Source organism: Dipodomys ordii, unplaced genomic scaffold (genome assembly GCF_000151885.1).
Source record: "Dipodomys ordii isolate 6190 unplaced genomic scaffold, Dord_2.0 Scaffold77, whole genome shotgun sequence".
Lineage (NCBI taxonomy): Eukaryota > Metazoa > Chordata > Mammalia > Rodentia > Heteromyidae > Dipodomys > Dipodomys ordii.
This window is the reverse complement of record NW_012267293.1, coordinates 5414612-5429641: the sequence shown is the minus strand read 5'-3', so window position 1 is coordinate 5429641 and position 15030 is coordinate 5414612. Positions and strand designations below refer to the sequence as shown.

General features: G+C 49.8%; 1 protein-coding gene across 1 annotated transcript in view; it reads left to right on the top strand.

The window, feature by feature from the left end:
- Pnldc1 (poly(A)-specific ribonuclease (PARN)-like domain containing 1) overlaps positions 1-14023 on the top strand; it is a 17963-nt gene extending 3940 nt beyond the window's left edge. The window contains exons 4-18 of the mRNA XM_013024590.1: positions 306-429; positions 570-658; positions 1620-1720; positions 3905-3981; positions 4142-4285; positions 5506-5575; positions 6491-6576; positions 7430-7485; positions 9765-9829; positions 10259-10312; positions 10434-10476; positions 11972-12071; positions 12596-12771; positions 12864-12962; positions 13914-14023. Coding sequence (XP_012880044.1) covers positions 306-429; positions 570-658; positions 1620-1720; positions 3905-3981; positions 4142-4285; positions 5506-5575; positions 6491-6576; positions 7430-7485; positions 9765-9829; positions 10259-10312; positions 10434-10476; positions 11972-12071; positions 12596-12771; positions 12864-12962; positions 13914-13977 — 1348 coding nt within the window. The 3' untranslated portion in view covers positions 13978-14023. The remainder of the gene's footprint in view (positions 1-305; positions 430-569; positions 659-1619; positions 1721-3904; positions 3982-4141; positions 4286-5505; positions 5576-6490; positions 6577-7429; positions 7486-9764; positions 9830-10258; positions 10313-10433; positions 10477-11971; positions 12072-12595; positions 12772-12863; positions 12963-13913) is intronic.
- Positions 14024-15030: the final 1007 nt, after the last annotated feature.

Genomic DNA, 15030 nt, shown 5'->3' with positions numbered 1-15030 from the left:
AAAAAAAAAGAGTCTCATGACTTTTCTGTCTGGGCTGGCTTTGGTCCTCAGATCTCAGTCTCCTGAATAGCTAGGATGACAGGCATGAGCCAGCAGGGCCCGGCTTACAATGAATTCTTGACTGCATTGTCTCTTCCTCCCCCATTCACCTATCTTTCTTCCCTTGCCCCCCAACCCTCCACCTTGCATGTACTCATTTCCTGGTGCTCATCTTGTTGGGCTTTGACTTTTTCTTTCTAAAAAAATTACACTATTTGATGTTTTTTTTATCCTTATGTTTGAACTTTTTTTGTTTTTTTAAATAGATATGTAGCCCATTCATGTAACTTCTTTCTCTTCCCTACCACGTTTGGGATTTTGGATTCAGAATTCTCTTTCCAGGCTTCCAGTGTTCAGTTTTTGAATCAGTATGGCTTCAACTATAACAAGGTATGGCATGGGGGGAGGGGCGGGCATGTCCAAGCCCAGTCTGACTGGCCTAGGCCGCCCGTCTCCTCTGCTCCCATTCTGATGTGGTTCTCTTCACTGCGCTGCCTCTCACTAGTCTCTTGTCCTGCTCCTGTCCTCAGTTTCTCAAAAATGGAATCCCCTATATGAATGAAGAACAGGAAAAGAAAATTAAGCACAGCATCCTGACGGGGAACTGGAGAGTTCGCAGGTGAGGCCCTCGCTCCCCTGCTGCTGTTTTCCCGCGGGCAGGCAGGTGATGTCATGCCATCCGTGTTCAGTGGGACTGGTTTCAGCTGCCCATGCTCCCAGCAGGACAGTCTGTAGCGTTGAGAGTCCACTCGCCCCCAGATGTGAGCAGCTGTCCTTCTCTCAGCTCCCTTGGGAACTTCCCACTGCTTGGAGGGTGACTTTGCTGTTTAAAAAGGAAAAAGAGAGCCAGGCGCCAGTGGCTCACTCCTGTAATCCTAGCTACTCAGGAGGCTGAGATCTGAGGATCAAAGCCAGCCCAGGCAGGAAAGTCCATGAGACCTTTTTATTCCCCCTCCAGTTCTGCGGCTTGAACTCTGGGCCTAGACACTATCCCTGAGCTTTTGCTCAAGGCTAGCACTCTACCACTTGAGCTACAGCTCAAGTGGTAGAGCACTTGCCTTGAGCTGAAGAGCGCAGGGACAGGTATATGTGGTGCTGAGAAATTAAAACCAGGGCTTCATGTATACTAGGCAAGCACTCTACCACTAAGCCACATTCCCAGCTCCTATGAGACTCTTATCTCCAATTAACCACCAGAAAACAAGAAGTAGTGCTGTGGCTCAAGTGGTAGAGCGTTTGCCTTGAGCTGAAGAGCTCAAGGACGGCACCCAGGCCCAGAGTTCAAGCCCCACAGCTGACAAAAATTGGGGAAAAAGAGAATGGCTATTCATCTGGTACCAAAGAAGCAGTTTGGTTCCTCCCAGTGTCAAGGCAGGGAGTGGGGGTGGGGATGGGGTGGGGGTGGGGGAGTGGTAGTGGTGGTGTTTGCTGATGGGGTTGTGTTGGCCTCCAGTTTGATCTTCTCTAAGATTTTTGAGGGTAACTCACTGGTAACCTTGCCTGTGTCAGTCCTGTGGGGCACTGTGTCTAGTAGTCAGGTGTAATAATATTTCTGTAATGTTTCTTGTGCCCATTTTCAGCTCTCTGGATAAAGACCAAATCAAGGTGGTGATTGATGAGGTGACGAGGTGGCTGGACCTGGCTGAGGAAGGTGACTGGATGACTCTGCCTGGTATTGCAGGTAGGCAGGAGGCTACCAGTTCACCCTGGGAGAGTAGGGATGATGGTGGTGGTGCACCAGGACTCCAGGGACTCATTTCCCTTCTCTCTGATCCTGGCTCCATTTTCTCAGTCAGTGTCTGGTCTTTGAGGTTAGAGAAAGACATGACCTAAATTCAGAAGTTGAAGACGCGTGCGTGCGTGCGTGCGCGTGCCAGTACTGGGGCTTGACCTCAGGACCTGTCTACACTCTGTTTCACTCAAAGCTGGTGCTCTACTACTTGAGCCATAGTTCTACTTCCAACTTTTTGGTGGTTAATTGGAGGTAAGAGTCTCATGGACTTTCCTGCGTAGGCTGGCTTTGAACTGCAGCAAATCTCAGCTTCTTGAATAGCTAGGGCTGTAAGTGTGGGCCACAAGCACCTCGCTGAGACTTCTACTAAGTCTCAGCCTCTTGTGGTTCATTTTTTATTTAAATACCTCATGTTAGTGTAGTGTGCAGAATGGCAGCCTTGCTGTTGAACAAGAGTATTGTGTCTTTATTCGAGAGCTACACTTGCTGGTTGTGAGCGCGCATGCACATAGCACAGGTGGCTTACTACCAAGCCTACTTCTCCAGCCCCAGCTGCTGCTTTTTTTGCCCATGAACTGTCATTGTCACAGGAAAGAATGTTAATGATGGCTATATAAGCAGGTATTTTCAATCATTTTCTTAAGTAGAAAATGTAAGCCTCATGCTTTAAGGAAAGTAAGCAAGAATGTTTGCTAGTGATAAGATTTAAGCTTTCAATTAAAAACAAGAGTTTTGAAGAACCTGGAACTATGACCAGAAACTTGACAGCCTCCCAACACAGGACCTTTGTGGTGAAGTCAGCGATGTATACATGTGTCTTCTATTGACCTGGTGTAGTGAGATGTGTAACACTCTGCCTGTGGTACCTAAAGCACAAACCCGTGGATGGAAATATTTAAAGTATGTAACAGACCAGTTGACTCAATGTAACAGTACTAGGAAGGAAAAAAAAAACAGTACTAGGAAGGAAATTAATCGTGGCTGCCAATTTCATATAACAAGCTTTTATTTTGTTGTCAGTCATGGGGCTTGAACTCTGGGCCTGGGTTTTGTCCCTGAGCTCTTCAGTTCAAGGTGTGTGCTCTACCACTTGAACTGCAGTGCCACTTCTAGTTTTTGGTGGTTTATTGGAGAAAAGAGTCTCACGGACTTTTCTGCTCAGGCTGTCTTTGAACTGTGATCCTCAGATCTCAACCTCCTGAGTATCTAGGATTATAGGCATGGGCCACAGATGTCTGGTTTAACAAGCTATCTTGTAGAAATTGCCACCCAATGAATGTTACATAGTATTAAAAAAAGATGATCCAAAGTCATTTGATTAGACTGGTGACTCTTCTTTTATCTGTGTGAGCAGAATCTATGTGAGGCTAGGTCTCTTTCCTATACCCAGTGATTACAACATATCAAGACAGATTAAATGCAGAAGCAGATGTTAATTCCAGCCAGATGTTAGAAATGTACAAAAAAATTGAAACAATTTCACTCTTGTCACTACTTTTAACTTTAAAAAAACTTGTAGTGTTTTCTATTTTTTATTAATTGGTGGTAAATGGGTTTGAACTCAGGATCTTATGCTTTCTGGGCAGGTACTGAACTTCGTGAACTATACCTCCAGTCCTTTTACTTCTGTTGCTTTTTTAAATAGAATCTTGCCTTTTTTTTTTTCATGGACCAGTCTAGACCTTAGTCCTCCTAATTTACATTTTCTACTTAGCTAGGATGCCAGGTACATAGCACTGAACCCAGCTCTTCATTGACTGGCATGGTTCTCTTGAACTTTCTGCCTAAGCTGACCTCAAACCACAACTCCTAATCTCCTGATCTCATCTTGTGAGCAGCTAAGTTTGCAGGCATGTGCCACCACATCCAGCTTGAAGTCTTTTCTTAACTTAATATTTTAATTCCGAACATGGGTAATGGCAATAATTGAAGCCCAAAAGTCAAAAGTATCCTTGTGATCATAAATCTTGAGGATGCTGCGTTGGCATGTCCCGGCAGACCATGCCCTGACACAAGTGAGATCCCCAAGTCCCTCAGAGGCCCTCAGGCTCCTCCTCCTCCCCGGCTTCTCTGGTGGGATGGTTACAGCACACTTCCAGTTTCTCCATGTGCTTTGTGCTTCCTCTGTCATAGGGTTCCAGGCCTTTGAGGTCCAATTGGTGCTGAGGCAGGCCCTCCCCAACATCTGGACAGAGCTGAAGGAGAAGGGGGTGAGTTTTCCCCTGGGAATGGCTGCCCTCTGCCAGCTGTCTCCTCATTGGCATTTGGCCTAATTTCTCAAGGTTTCCCCTTCTGTTCTTCCTCTCACCTGAGATGAACAGCCATTGCTGTAAGCTCCGTTCTGGGGAACTTGTCTGGTTTTCTCTCCAGGTGGTAGTGAAGAAGGTGAGTCGGCAGCATCGCTGGTACCTGGAGCACGCCTCTTGCGAACGAGCCAGCTGCTGGAAGGAGCAGATTCTTCTCTCTGCTAAGGGCTTTTCTGTATTTTTCCAGATGCTGGTAAAAGCCCAGAAGGTAGGAAAACACTTCACAGTCTTTTGTATTTCTGGCTAGGTATTTAAGGACCCTTTGTCAATAAAATGAGATTTCTTTTTTTTTCCAATGATTTATTTTTTAATGTGTGTGTATGTGTGTGTGTGAGTGTGTGTGTGTTTCCTTGATTCTGGAGATCGAACCCATGGTTTTGCATTTGTGGGCAAGCATTTTGCCTCTGAGCTATATCCTAGCCCCAAAGGAGATTTTTTTAAGATAAGCAATTATCTTCTTATTGACACTGGTTGCTTAAACCCAGCTGTCTTTCCCCAAATACGATGGAGTAATTTGGGAAAAAACTACACGCGAAAAATGTTAATATACTCTAGCCCTGAGCAAAAGAACTCAGCAAAAGCGCCCAGGCCGAGTTCAAGCCCCACGACCTACCAGAAAAAAATCTAGAGGAAAAAAATGTTAATATTTCTTTGCCTCTTTTGGTGATAAAGGACTTCCATGCTAATTATCCAAAACTGTTTAGAAGTATTGGTCAAGTGGTAGAGTGCCATGAGTGAAAAGCCAAGTGAGAGTGTGAGGCCTTGAGTTTAAGCCTGGATCCTACCACATACACACACACACACGCACGCACGCATGCACACGCATGCATGCACGCACACACACACGCCCACACACGCGCGCGTGCACATACACACACAGAGAAACAATAAAACTGCTTGAAGGTTCAGATTCCCAGCGGACCATGCCTTAAGTACTGTTCATCCCTCCATCCCTCCAGGTCCAGTTCCCTCTTCTCTCACTTCCTGCCTTCCTTCCCTCTACTTCCTGTCTCCCTACCATCACTTCCTGCCTGTCTACCTTACTGTCTCCTCTCTCCTGCCTTCCTCCTCTTCTTCCTGCCTCCCTCCAAGTAGGCTCACCCCTTACTTGGAGGCAGAGTGAGTGAGGAGGGGACTGTTAGCTGGCCAGAACTGTAGCAGAATATAACACTACCTCTTTTTTTTTGCCAGTCCTGGGGCTTGAACTCAGGGCCTGGGCACTGTCCCTGAACTTCTTTTGCTCAAGGCTAGTACTCTACCATGTAGCTTTTTCCTGTTTATATGGTACTGAGGAATTGAACCCAGGGCTTCATGCATGCTCTACCACTAAGCCACATTCCCAGCTCCAACACTACCTTCTTTGTAAGAAACTGGTGTCAGTCATTCTTTTTTAAATCTCATCTCTTTTTGTTGATTTACTCCAAGTAGCCCTTAGTGGGACATAATATGATGATGGATCTGCTGCATCTCCACGAGAAGTTCTTCAGACCTCTTCCAGGTAGAAACAAACCTGCCATTGTCTTTCCTTTTAGCCTTGTTTGCTGTCACAAGCTTCTGGAGAGGTTGGACATAGTCCTGTGTGATCTCTGGTCTGCGATACGTTGGGATAGATCCTAGAAATGTATAGAAAGTTCTCAATGAAACTTCCCTGAACAATTAACATCTACTAATAATTTCTTTAAGAAACTTGTTCTTTTCCTGTTGCACTGGCTAGAGCTTTTCAGCTATACAAGCTGATGTTGGCAATAGCAAGTATTGAGTTTGATGGAAAACCTCTTGGCATTTACAGTTAAAAGTAGTAATGGAGCATAGGCACTGTGGCCCAAGCCCATAATTCTAGCTACTAAGGCAAGTGAGATCCAAGGGTCACCTGGGTGGACAAAGCCAATAGATTCTTGATCTCCAGTTAACCAGCTAAAAGCTGGAAGTGGAGGTATGGCTCAAGTGATAGAGCACTAGCCTTGAAGGAAAAAAGCTAATTCTTGCGTTCAAGCCCCAGTACTGTTACACACACACATACACAGTGGTATTTTGGGTACAGATTAGAAATCTTTAAGAATTAGGATTAAGGGGCTGGGAAGTTGGCTCAGTGGTAGATTGCTTGCCTTGCATGCCTGAGGCCTTGGGTTCGATTCCTCAGCACCACATAAGCAAAAAGAAAAAAGCCGGAAGTGGTACTGTGGCTCAAGTGGTAGAGCGCTAGCTTTGAGCTGAAGAGCTGAGGGACAGCACCCAGGCCCAGAGTTCAGGCCCCACAACCGGACCCAAAAAAAAAAAAGGATTAAGGATGTAGGATGTTCTCAAATCCTGTTTTGTTGGCCTTACTTGTCAATGGGGTAACAAACTAGGTTAGACAACAATTCCTTCTTTTTTTTTTTAACCAACTTGTAACTGTCTGGATCTTTCCCCTCAGAAAGTTATGACCAGTTTAAGCAGAACATCCACAACCTATTTCCTGTGCTCATTGATACCAAGAATGTGACGAAGGATATCTGGAAGGTATGAGTGGCATGGTGCTGGGGCAAAGACCGCTCTGACCGGTAACACCCTCTGCTCAGTTTTGAATTTTGTTCCCTGAGCTCTTAGGGAACCAGTATCTGTTTCCTATGAATGTTGGCCTCTGTGGGTCATCTCATTAGCTAGTTTGGATTTTTCTTCCCTGCCTTCATAGGCCTTCTCAGGTTTTGATTTAGATTGGACAACGGGATAACTGATTTTGGAACTTGGTACATATTTCATAAATAGTTAGGCATGGAAAGCACCACAGTAGGATTCCTCTTAGAGTCTTCAGAAAATGTCATTTTAGGTCATGGGTTCTCAAACTGATGGCAAATGAGAACTGGATATAGCACAAACCAGCCCCAGCCCCAGTGGCACTGCAGGATGGAGGCCAGGATGGTTAGGATAGAAGGCAGGATGGGCAGGATGGAAGGCAGGAGCTATTCCGAAAGCTCCCCAGGTGATTCCATTATGCGCTACCTGTGGAGAGGGAACAATCTGACAGAGCTAACTGAACTGCGGAACAGAAAAGGAATCAGGTCAGTGTTTTAAAGACTGCAGAAATGGGGATGTGTTCCTGTGATCTTAGATGTGTCCTTTGTGGTACCCGAAGGCCCTCTGGTCCCCAGAATGCCTGCTACTCTCTGTGTATGGCCTGGGCCTCCATGGTGCCTCAGATTCCTGTGTGTGAAGAGTCCCCTAAACAAACCTGCTGAGGGAGTCCAGGTGGCTTGGGTGTAGTCTGGTTACCAGGAGCCCTTGGAGGAAGCCCCAGGATCCTAGGGCCCTGACATTAAAGCCCCAAAGCAGCAGATACATGCAGGCACAAATATTGTGTTCTCCATAACTGCAGGAACTGCATTTCCCACGGGTGTCCAATCTCTCAGAAGTCTACGACGTGCTGAACAGGTACGAAAGGGTCTTCGGAGCTGCTTGTGGATCAGAGTCTGCGGCCTCAGCTGTGCTTGTGCTTGGGGCATGATGGGTAGTTGCCCAGCACTGCTGGGACAACACCTCAAGCTCTTGGTGTTTCCTCCACCTGTCCCTGTCTTGAATAACCTCACGGTGCCCATCTCCAAGAAGAAATCAAGAAGACAGAGGCAGCGCCCGCCTGCCCTACTCATCATTTTGTGATCACTGACACTTTCTCCTTGTGTCTCATGTCACACACACAGGCTCTCTTTGTGTGCCAGGCCAGGCAGACAGGGCTGCCCTTTCCACCCCTGCCCCTGCCACCCACCTCCTCCCTCTACTCCCCAGCCTCCTTCCTAGCCCCTCAGCCTTTCCTCTCCTCGTTTCTCTCAGTGTCCACACTTTAAACTTCAGTCCTTTTCTGACCCTTTGTTCTGGCTCTCTCGTAACCCTGTGGTGCGGGCAGAGGTTTGTGGTGGAGTGTGTGTGTGTGAGAGAGTGATGGGTAGGAGGAAGGAAAGGCTGGCACGAAGTCGCCATAAGACGCCTAAGACCCGCTGTTGCCAGTGACTGCCCCTCTCCCCTCACTGCCGGCAGGTTTTCACACTCCTCACAAGGTGCCCTCTGCAGGGCACCCGGGTACACGCTTGTCTGTGGTTGTCTCTGACAGAACATTGCAGGTAGGCACTGGGAAAAGGGCATGGCACCTAGTCCTGAGCAGCTGTCACACCTGCGCCACGGGAGATCCCAGGTCTCCTCTTTCCTTGGCTGTGTTGTACCCTCTGGAATCCTTTCCCTTGGTGGGTGAGGGGTGGATGTGTGGTATGGTGACTTTGTATTTGTTCCTCTGTTTCTTCGTCTCTGCAATTCTGCTTCAGAAGTCCCTCCCCCATGTGCGAAGTCCCTCCTCCATGTGCCTCTTTAGAACCATGGGCCTCATGAAACTTGCCTTCCCAGTGCCACAGCCCGTAGGACCCTGCATCTCTGTCTGGGCCTCAGTGTGGCAATTACAGTGCATGTGCCATCACCCCCATGTTTATCCCTCAGACCACCAGAGGGCAAGCTCTGGAGAGCAGAGGGTGCCTGGTTTGTCTTGGTGACTGGTTTGTCTTGGTGCCTAGGTTGTCTTGGTGACTGGGTTGTCTTGGTGCCTGGTCTGTCTTGGTGCCTGGGCTCGGGCTGCCTCTGCCCAGGGTAGCCTGGTTGGGGCCTCTTGCCTGCTGATCTTGCTCTTGTTGCTTTGTCATCAAGACATCTGTCTGTGCCTTAAGGAAAAAAAAAACTGGTTGGGGACAAACTTAAGGGACTGCTGGGTGCTGGTGACTCACTCCTGTACTCATAGCTACTCAGCAGGATCTGAGGATCATGGTCATGGTTCATATCCATCCCAGGCAGGAAAGTCTATGAGATTCTTTTTTTTTTGTCAGTTGTGGGACTTGAACTCTATGCCTAGACGCTGTCCTCGAGCTCTTCAGCTCAAGCCTAGCACTCTACCACTGGAGCCACAGCGCCACGTCCAGCTTTGTCTGTTTATGTGGAACCCAGGGCCTCATGCATGTGAAGCAAGCACTCTACCACTGAGCACCTTCCCAGCCCAGTCTGTGAGATTTTTTTTTTTTGGGGTCCGATCGTGGGGCCTGAACTCTGGACCTAGGCACTGTCCCTCAGCTCTTTAGCTTAAGGCTAGTGCTCTACCACTTGAGCCACAGCACCACTTCCAGCTTTTTTTTGCTTATGTGGTGCTGAGGAATCGAACCCAGGGCCTCATGCATGCAAGGCAAGTGCTCTACCACTGAGCCACCTTCCCAGCCCCTCTGTGAGATTCTCATCTCCAATTAACCACCAGAAAACCAGAAGTTGCGGGGGGAGGAGGGAGGCTGGGAAGGGATGTGAAGGGTAAACCAAAGGAAGAGGCTGCAATGCTTGGTAAGAAATGTACGCATTATCCTGCCCATGTAATTGTAACCCCTCTGTACAGTATGTTCACAAATAAAATAAAATTAAATATAAAAAAAAATAAAAAAAAGAAAACCAGAAGTGGCACTATAGCTCAAGTGGAAGAGTGCTTGAGCTGAAGAGCTCAGGAACAGCACTCAGGACAAGTTCAAGCCCCATGACCAACACAAAACAAAGCAAAACAAAAAAGCTTACAGGTCTCAGGGGAGAGTAAGGGGATTTTGTGTACGTGATTGTGTGTGTGTGTGTGTGTGTGTGTGTGTGTGTGTGTGTGTATGTATGTATGTTTGGAGATCTTTATCTATTTTTTTTTCTTTCAGTAACTTGAATCCCACAAAGAATTCTGGACCTGTAATTGTTCATGCCAGCAAGTGTGAAAGATATGGTATGTTCCCACCAGCTCTGGCTCCTTATACCATTGGCAAAGTACAACGGGGCCAAGCTGAGACATTCTCGGTCCTGGTCTCCCAGGCAGCAGATGGTGGAGGTTCCTGTGGGTTTCCTCCACAGCCTTCCAGCCCTGTCCTCCAGACAAGCACTCCCAGGCATGGCCAGGGAGCTGTCTGTTTCCTCCTGGATGTGGGGTATAGATCAGTCTGGAAGCTCTGGGCGCTTGTCATTCCCACGTGGGGAGGATGGAGATGAAGTGAAGCGTGTTTGTGAATGGGGAACGTGACCCCTGTGGCAGTGGGGGGGGGGTCAGATGTGCCACGGCTGCCATGGACACTGAACTGGGGCGGGGAGAGACTTCTTTCCCAGGCCCTGTTTCTAATGGCTGCTCAGTATCTCTCTTACTTACGGAAAAACGCTTCAGCCAAGACAAAGTGCCCCCACGAAGCAGCGTACGACGCCTTCCTCTGTGGGTCAGGTAAGAGCTGCTGTTCCTTAGAAAGAGACTTCTCTAATGGGCTCAGCCCCTAGAGCCAGAGTTTGCCTACTTCCACACGGCCTTGAAGTCTGTTAAATCTCAGCTTTTGTTTTTTTCCTAGTTCTTTTGAAAGTGGCTCACTTGCTCCTACAGAGGGTGCACAGGTGAGTGTCTTTCCTCGTGTCCTGCCAGTCGATGGCCAGGGCTTGGCAAGTCTGTGTTGTAAGCCAGGACCTCCCAAGAAGGGAGGCCAGCTCAAGAAAGAAGGCAGGATGTGCAGTGTTGTGTGTGTGCTCATCTCTTTTGGGCCCAGGCAGCAGCTAGCATATTGTAGACAAATAGCCCTTTCCTGCCACCCCAGCCTCCTCCCTCCATCTCCGCATTTGGAGAATTTGAATGTCAGGGGACCCAAGCAGTCAGGTTTGACTTGTAGTATTTTTAATTTTTTTCTTGGTCAGTCATGGGGTTTGAACTTGGGGCCTGGGTGCTGTTCTTGAGCTCTTGCTCAAGGCTAGCCTCTACCACTATGAGCCACAGCACCACTTCTGATTTTCTGGTGGTTAATTGGAGATAAGAGTCTTATAGACTTTGTTGCCCAGGCTGGCTTCGAACCACAGTCCTCAGATCTCAGCCTCCTGAGTAGCTAGGATTACAGGTGTGAGCCACTGGCACCCAGCTTTGCTTTGTATTCTAACACCTTTAGAACATCAGCTTAGTATGTTTGTTTTATTAGTTATTTATGTGTATTCCCATAGCCGAGGAGAAGACACATCATTGGGTTTCACAGAAGCTGGGGGAGACTTTGAATAAAGCATCCACCCATGTAGCTCCAAATCAGAACTTTAACAGCATTCCCCGTGGGGTGGCGCCCTGCCGCCTCCAGTACGGACCATCCTAGGTGTGCATTTGTTCCGTAGGACATCGCAGGCTCAGGCCTGGAGCTAATCACAGTTGTAGCCTGTTCTTAGACTGACTTAGAAACACACAATCTAATCTGTACTCTAACTGGAGCACTGCTTGTGTTCATCCATTTGGCAGTGGATGTGAGAAATACCTATGCCACTTATAGCTTACACCAGGAAGCTGCCCGCCCACCTCCCGCTCTCCTGTGACTTTGCAGCGCCCTGCTGTCCAGCGGTAGATGGTTGTGCTGGGCGGGACAGATCTGCCAGCAATAGAACACCTTGGGGCCTGGGCCTTCTCTTCTTTCACTCCTCAAGCCCTGAACGCCTGCCTTGGTTTAGGGATGTCTGTGGCCATCCAGACCTGTCTAGCTCCCTGGCCTGTACCTCTCAGGGTGACCCCTGGACAGAGAGGGCTGGTGGTAGAAAAGAGGCCATGGGCAAGGACGGCCATTTAGAACCAGCAGTGAGGAAGTGGGGCTTCCCTGCACCGTGACCTCTCCTGCTCTGAGCCTGTGGCCACTGTGGATCCTCGCCAGATGTCACCAGCTGATGGTGTCTTAGATGCTCTTGGGCCAAGTTGCTTTGCTTGTGTGTGTGTGTGAACCCACTGTCAGGAGCCCCAAGACTTGTGAGGGGCGGGAAGAAGAAGGCCCCAAGACAGTGTCCCTTCTCTGTTCTGCCACCAGGTCCTGAGCCCTGGCTGAGGACACGGGAAAGCCTCTAAGCCTGAATGCTTTGGGTTTTCTGTCTGCAGCAATGCCCCCGTGCCTGAGCCCTCCTTCTCGCAGTACCTCGGCGTGCTGACTCCTTATGTGAACCAAGTGAACCTTATCCGAGCTGGGGTCCCTAAAATTGTACGTAGATTTTGTTCTGTTCGGGTGTTCCCAGGGTGGGGTGTGTGTGCTAGAGAGGTTCAGGAGCAGCAGGTAGAGCTGGGGGGAGGGGCAGATCACACTTCTCATGATTTTATTTGGGGAGGGCTGGTATTGGAGTGTGAACTCAGGGCTTTCTGCCCTTGCCTGGCTTTCCACTCATGGCTGGCACTCGACCACTGGAGAGTGGTTAAGCATCTTACAGACCTTTCTGCCCAGGCTGACTTTGAACCGCAGTCCTCAGATTGCAGCCTCCTGCCTGTCTAGGATTGCAGATGTGAGCCACCAGTGCCTGGCTTCACAACGCTTTTTATTTCTTCATGATTTTTTTTTTCTGCCAAAACACAGATGGACTCGTCCTTCCCTTTATCCCCACTCCCTTTTTTTCCCTCCTTCCTCCTGCCTTCTTGTTAAATAGAGCCTTGCCTCTGCTCCTTAGCACGTTCAGATAGTGTCAGATGGCAGTAAGATTTTTGGAAACTCTCTTTTGTTCTTCATGATTCTAGAACTTTTCTGGCCCAGATTACCCCAGCGTCCGACCTCCCATCCTCATCGTCAGCATCCGGAGGTGGCCCGGGGTCAGCGAGCAGCAAATCTATTGTGAGTTCCAGAATCTCTGCAAGTTCGATGTCAGGCGGCTCACGAGGAACCAGTTCCTGCTCCTGACCAACAAGTTTAAGGAGTAGGTGCCCCTGCTGCCCGCCACCGCCCCTGCTGCGGCCCCGAGCCCAGCCGCAGTGAGCAGAGCAGTCATGCTGCTTGCTTCTTTCGCAGTGCCCGCAGCGTGTTAAAGGAGTACAGGTGCCACCCGACTCTGCAGGTGTCCCTGTACCGGTACTGGAGACACTCGCCCACCATCACCTGCGTGCTGCAGTGAGTGCTCTTCTCCCTGGTGTCCCCGCTGGGTCTGCTTCAGGCCGCATCCCCGGCGTTGTTGACAAGGGTGGTGAACGAAAGTTTTTCAGCACATTCCACAGGTCCTTCGCGGTGTTGGCCCCGTGGTGGGTTCTGGGGATTCTGCAGTGAGCCCAAGTCCACACTCAGAGCTCAGGTCCCTGAGGGAGGGATCAAACACGAGTGGTTGTATCAGGTAATGGGTGAGGAGGAGGCAGGCTGAAGGAGACAATGAGGGGCTTGGAAGAGACTGAGGGAGACGAGGGCTGAGCCAGTCAGGGCTCTAGGGAGCAGCATTCAGGCAGAGTGGGCAGCCTGGGCAAAGCCTTGAGTGGGTGTTGCCTGGAGAGTTGAGGGACACGGGTTTGGGAGGGGGGAGGGCATGATCCAACTCAGATGTGCAGATGTGTCTTTTGTGCCAAGACAGACGAGCAGAGGGGGAGAGCAGGAGCATTGGGAAGCAGGCGGGGCAGGGTGCAGTGTGGTCAGGTCCAGGGAGCCTCAGCAGTAATAGTGAGAGAAGCCAGTGGTGGACCTGACAGGGGTCCAGTGTGCATGCGAGGTTGAGGGCCTGCACCTCTAGCATGATGCTTTTAGGAGACTGAAGCTCTCAGCTATAGAAGGATGGGCTGGAGTTCCAGAGGCTTTCAGAGGACTCCGGCGGGCTGCTTAGGGAGCTACGGCCTGAGGGCACAACATTGTGGAAGAAAAACTCCTTGGCAGCCCCTTGTCCTGCCAACCTCTGATCCAAACTCTCCAGGCAATGTGGCCTGTCTGCATCCCAGAGCCATTGTTCCTGGGAAGCAGAAATTGAGCATTGACACAAGGGAAGTGAATGGAAGGAAGGGCGTTCAGGAGGAGAAAAAGGGCCGAGTCCAGGGGCGGTTGGCCCCGCCCCTCCTGGGCCCGACCCTTGTCCTTGCCTTGCAGAGTCTGCGGTGCAGTCACCACCTGGGCCCTGCTTGCCTTTTTCCTGGGAAGAGCCAGTCCCTGAGCACGGCCAGCCTCGCGCAGCTCCGTCAGCGGGGCCTGCGTGTGTAAAGGCGCACCTGTACAGCCCTACCACAAGTGCTGTTATGTTTGAATGTGAAATTCTGTAAATACTATCAATGATAAAGAAATTCTTACATCCCTCTCTTCGCACGTGGCTGAAGATTTCCTTTTCCACACATGACTGTGGGGAGTCTCCGGGGGTTCCAGCCTGTCTCCCAAGTGTCTAAAAAAAGAGCCACAGACCAGGTGAGCCAAAGCCCAGGTCATTTCTGGGTGAAGATGGTCAATGGGTTGTTGATGATTTAGGCCTGAGAGATGACTCTCCTCACAAAGGGACAGTGAAGCCTGGGAGTGTCGATGTCACAGGCACTGGTAGCATTTTGATAAATACCTTTTTTTTTGGTCTGGTCATAGGGCCTGAACTCTGGGCCTGGGCACTGTCCCTCAGCTCTTCAGCTCAAGGCTAGCGCTCTACCACTTTGAGCCACAGCGCCACTTCTGGCTTTTTTCTTTCTGCTTATGTGGTGCTGAGGAATCGAACCCAGGGCCTTGAGCCACCTTCCCAGCCCCTCGATAAATATCTTGAAGCATTCAAGCTTCACAGTTGTCTGTGCCCACAGTGGAAGTCGGGGTCCAGCCAGATGCCTCCTGTTTCTTGCCCAGCCTCACAGTGCTTTCTCTGCCAGGCTCCGACCTTTGCCAGGCTCCTATCAGCTTTACTCCAGGCATCAGAAAAGCTTCTTGAAGTCTTTGTGGAAGGCAGTTTTTCCCCGGGGGAGAAAAGCGAAAGAAGCGTTAGTGTGGCCACTGTGAAGCTGGAGAGCTGCCCTTTCCGCAGTCACGGGCCTGTCCTGAGGAATGCCGGGACACGGGGACTACAGGTCCCAGGGCCCTGGCTGTGCATTCTGGTGGCCGCAGGCAGTGTGGGTTTTGTTCCTGCTGAACCCCTCCTGGCTGATGAGACCGTCTCCCAGGCCTGCTGCATTTGGGGCAGGTCTGCATCAGGCACACAGCATGCAAATGAGCCCCTGGCTCCGCCCAGCTCCTGGTAAGA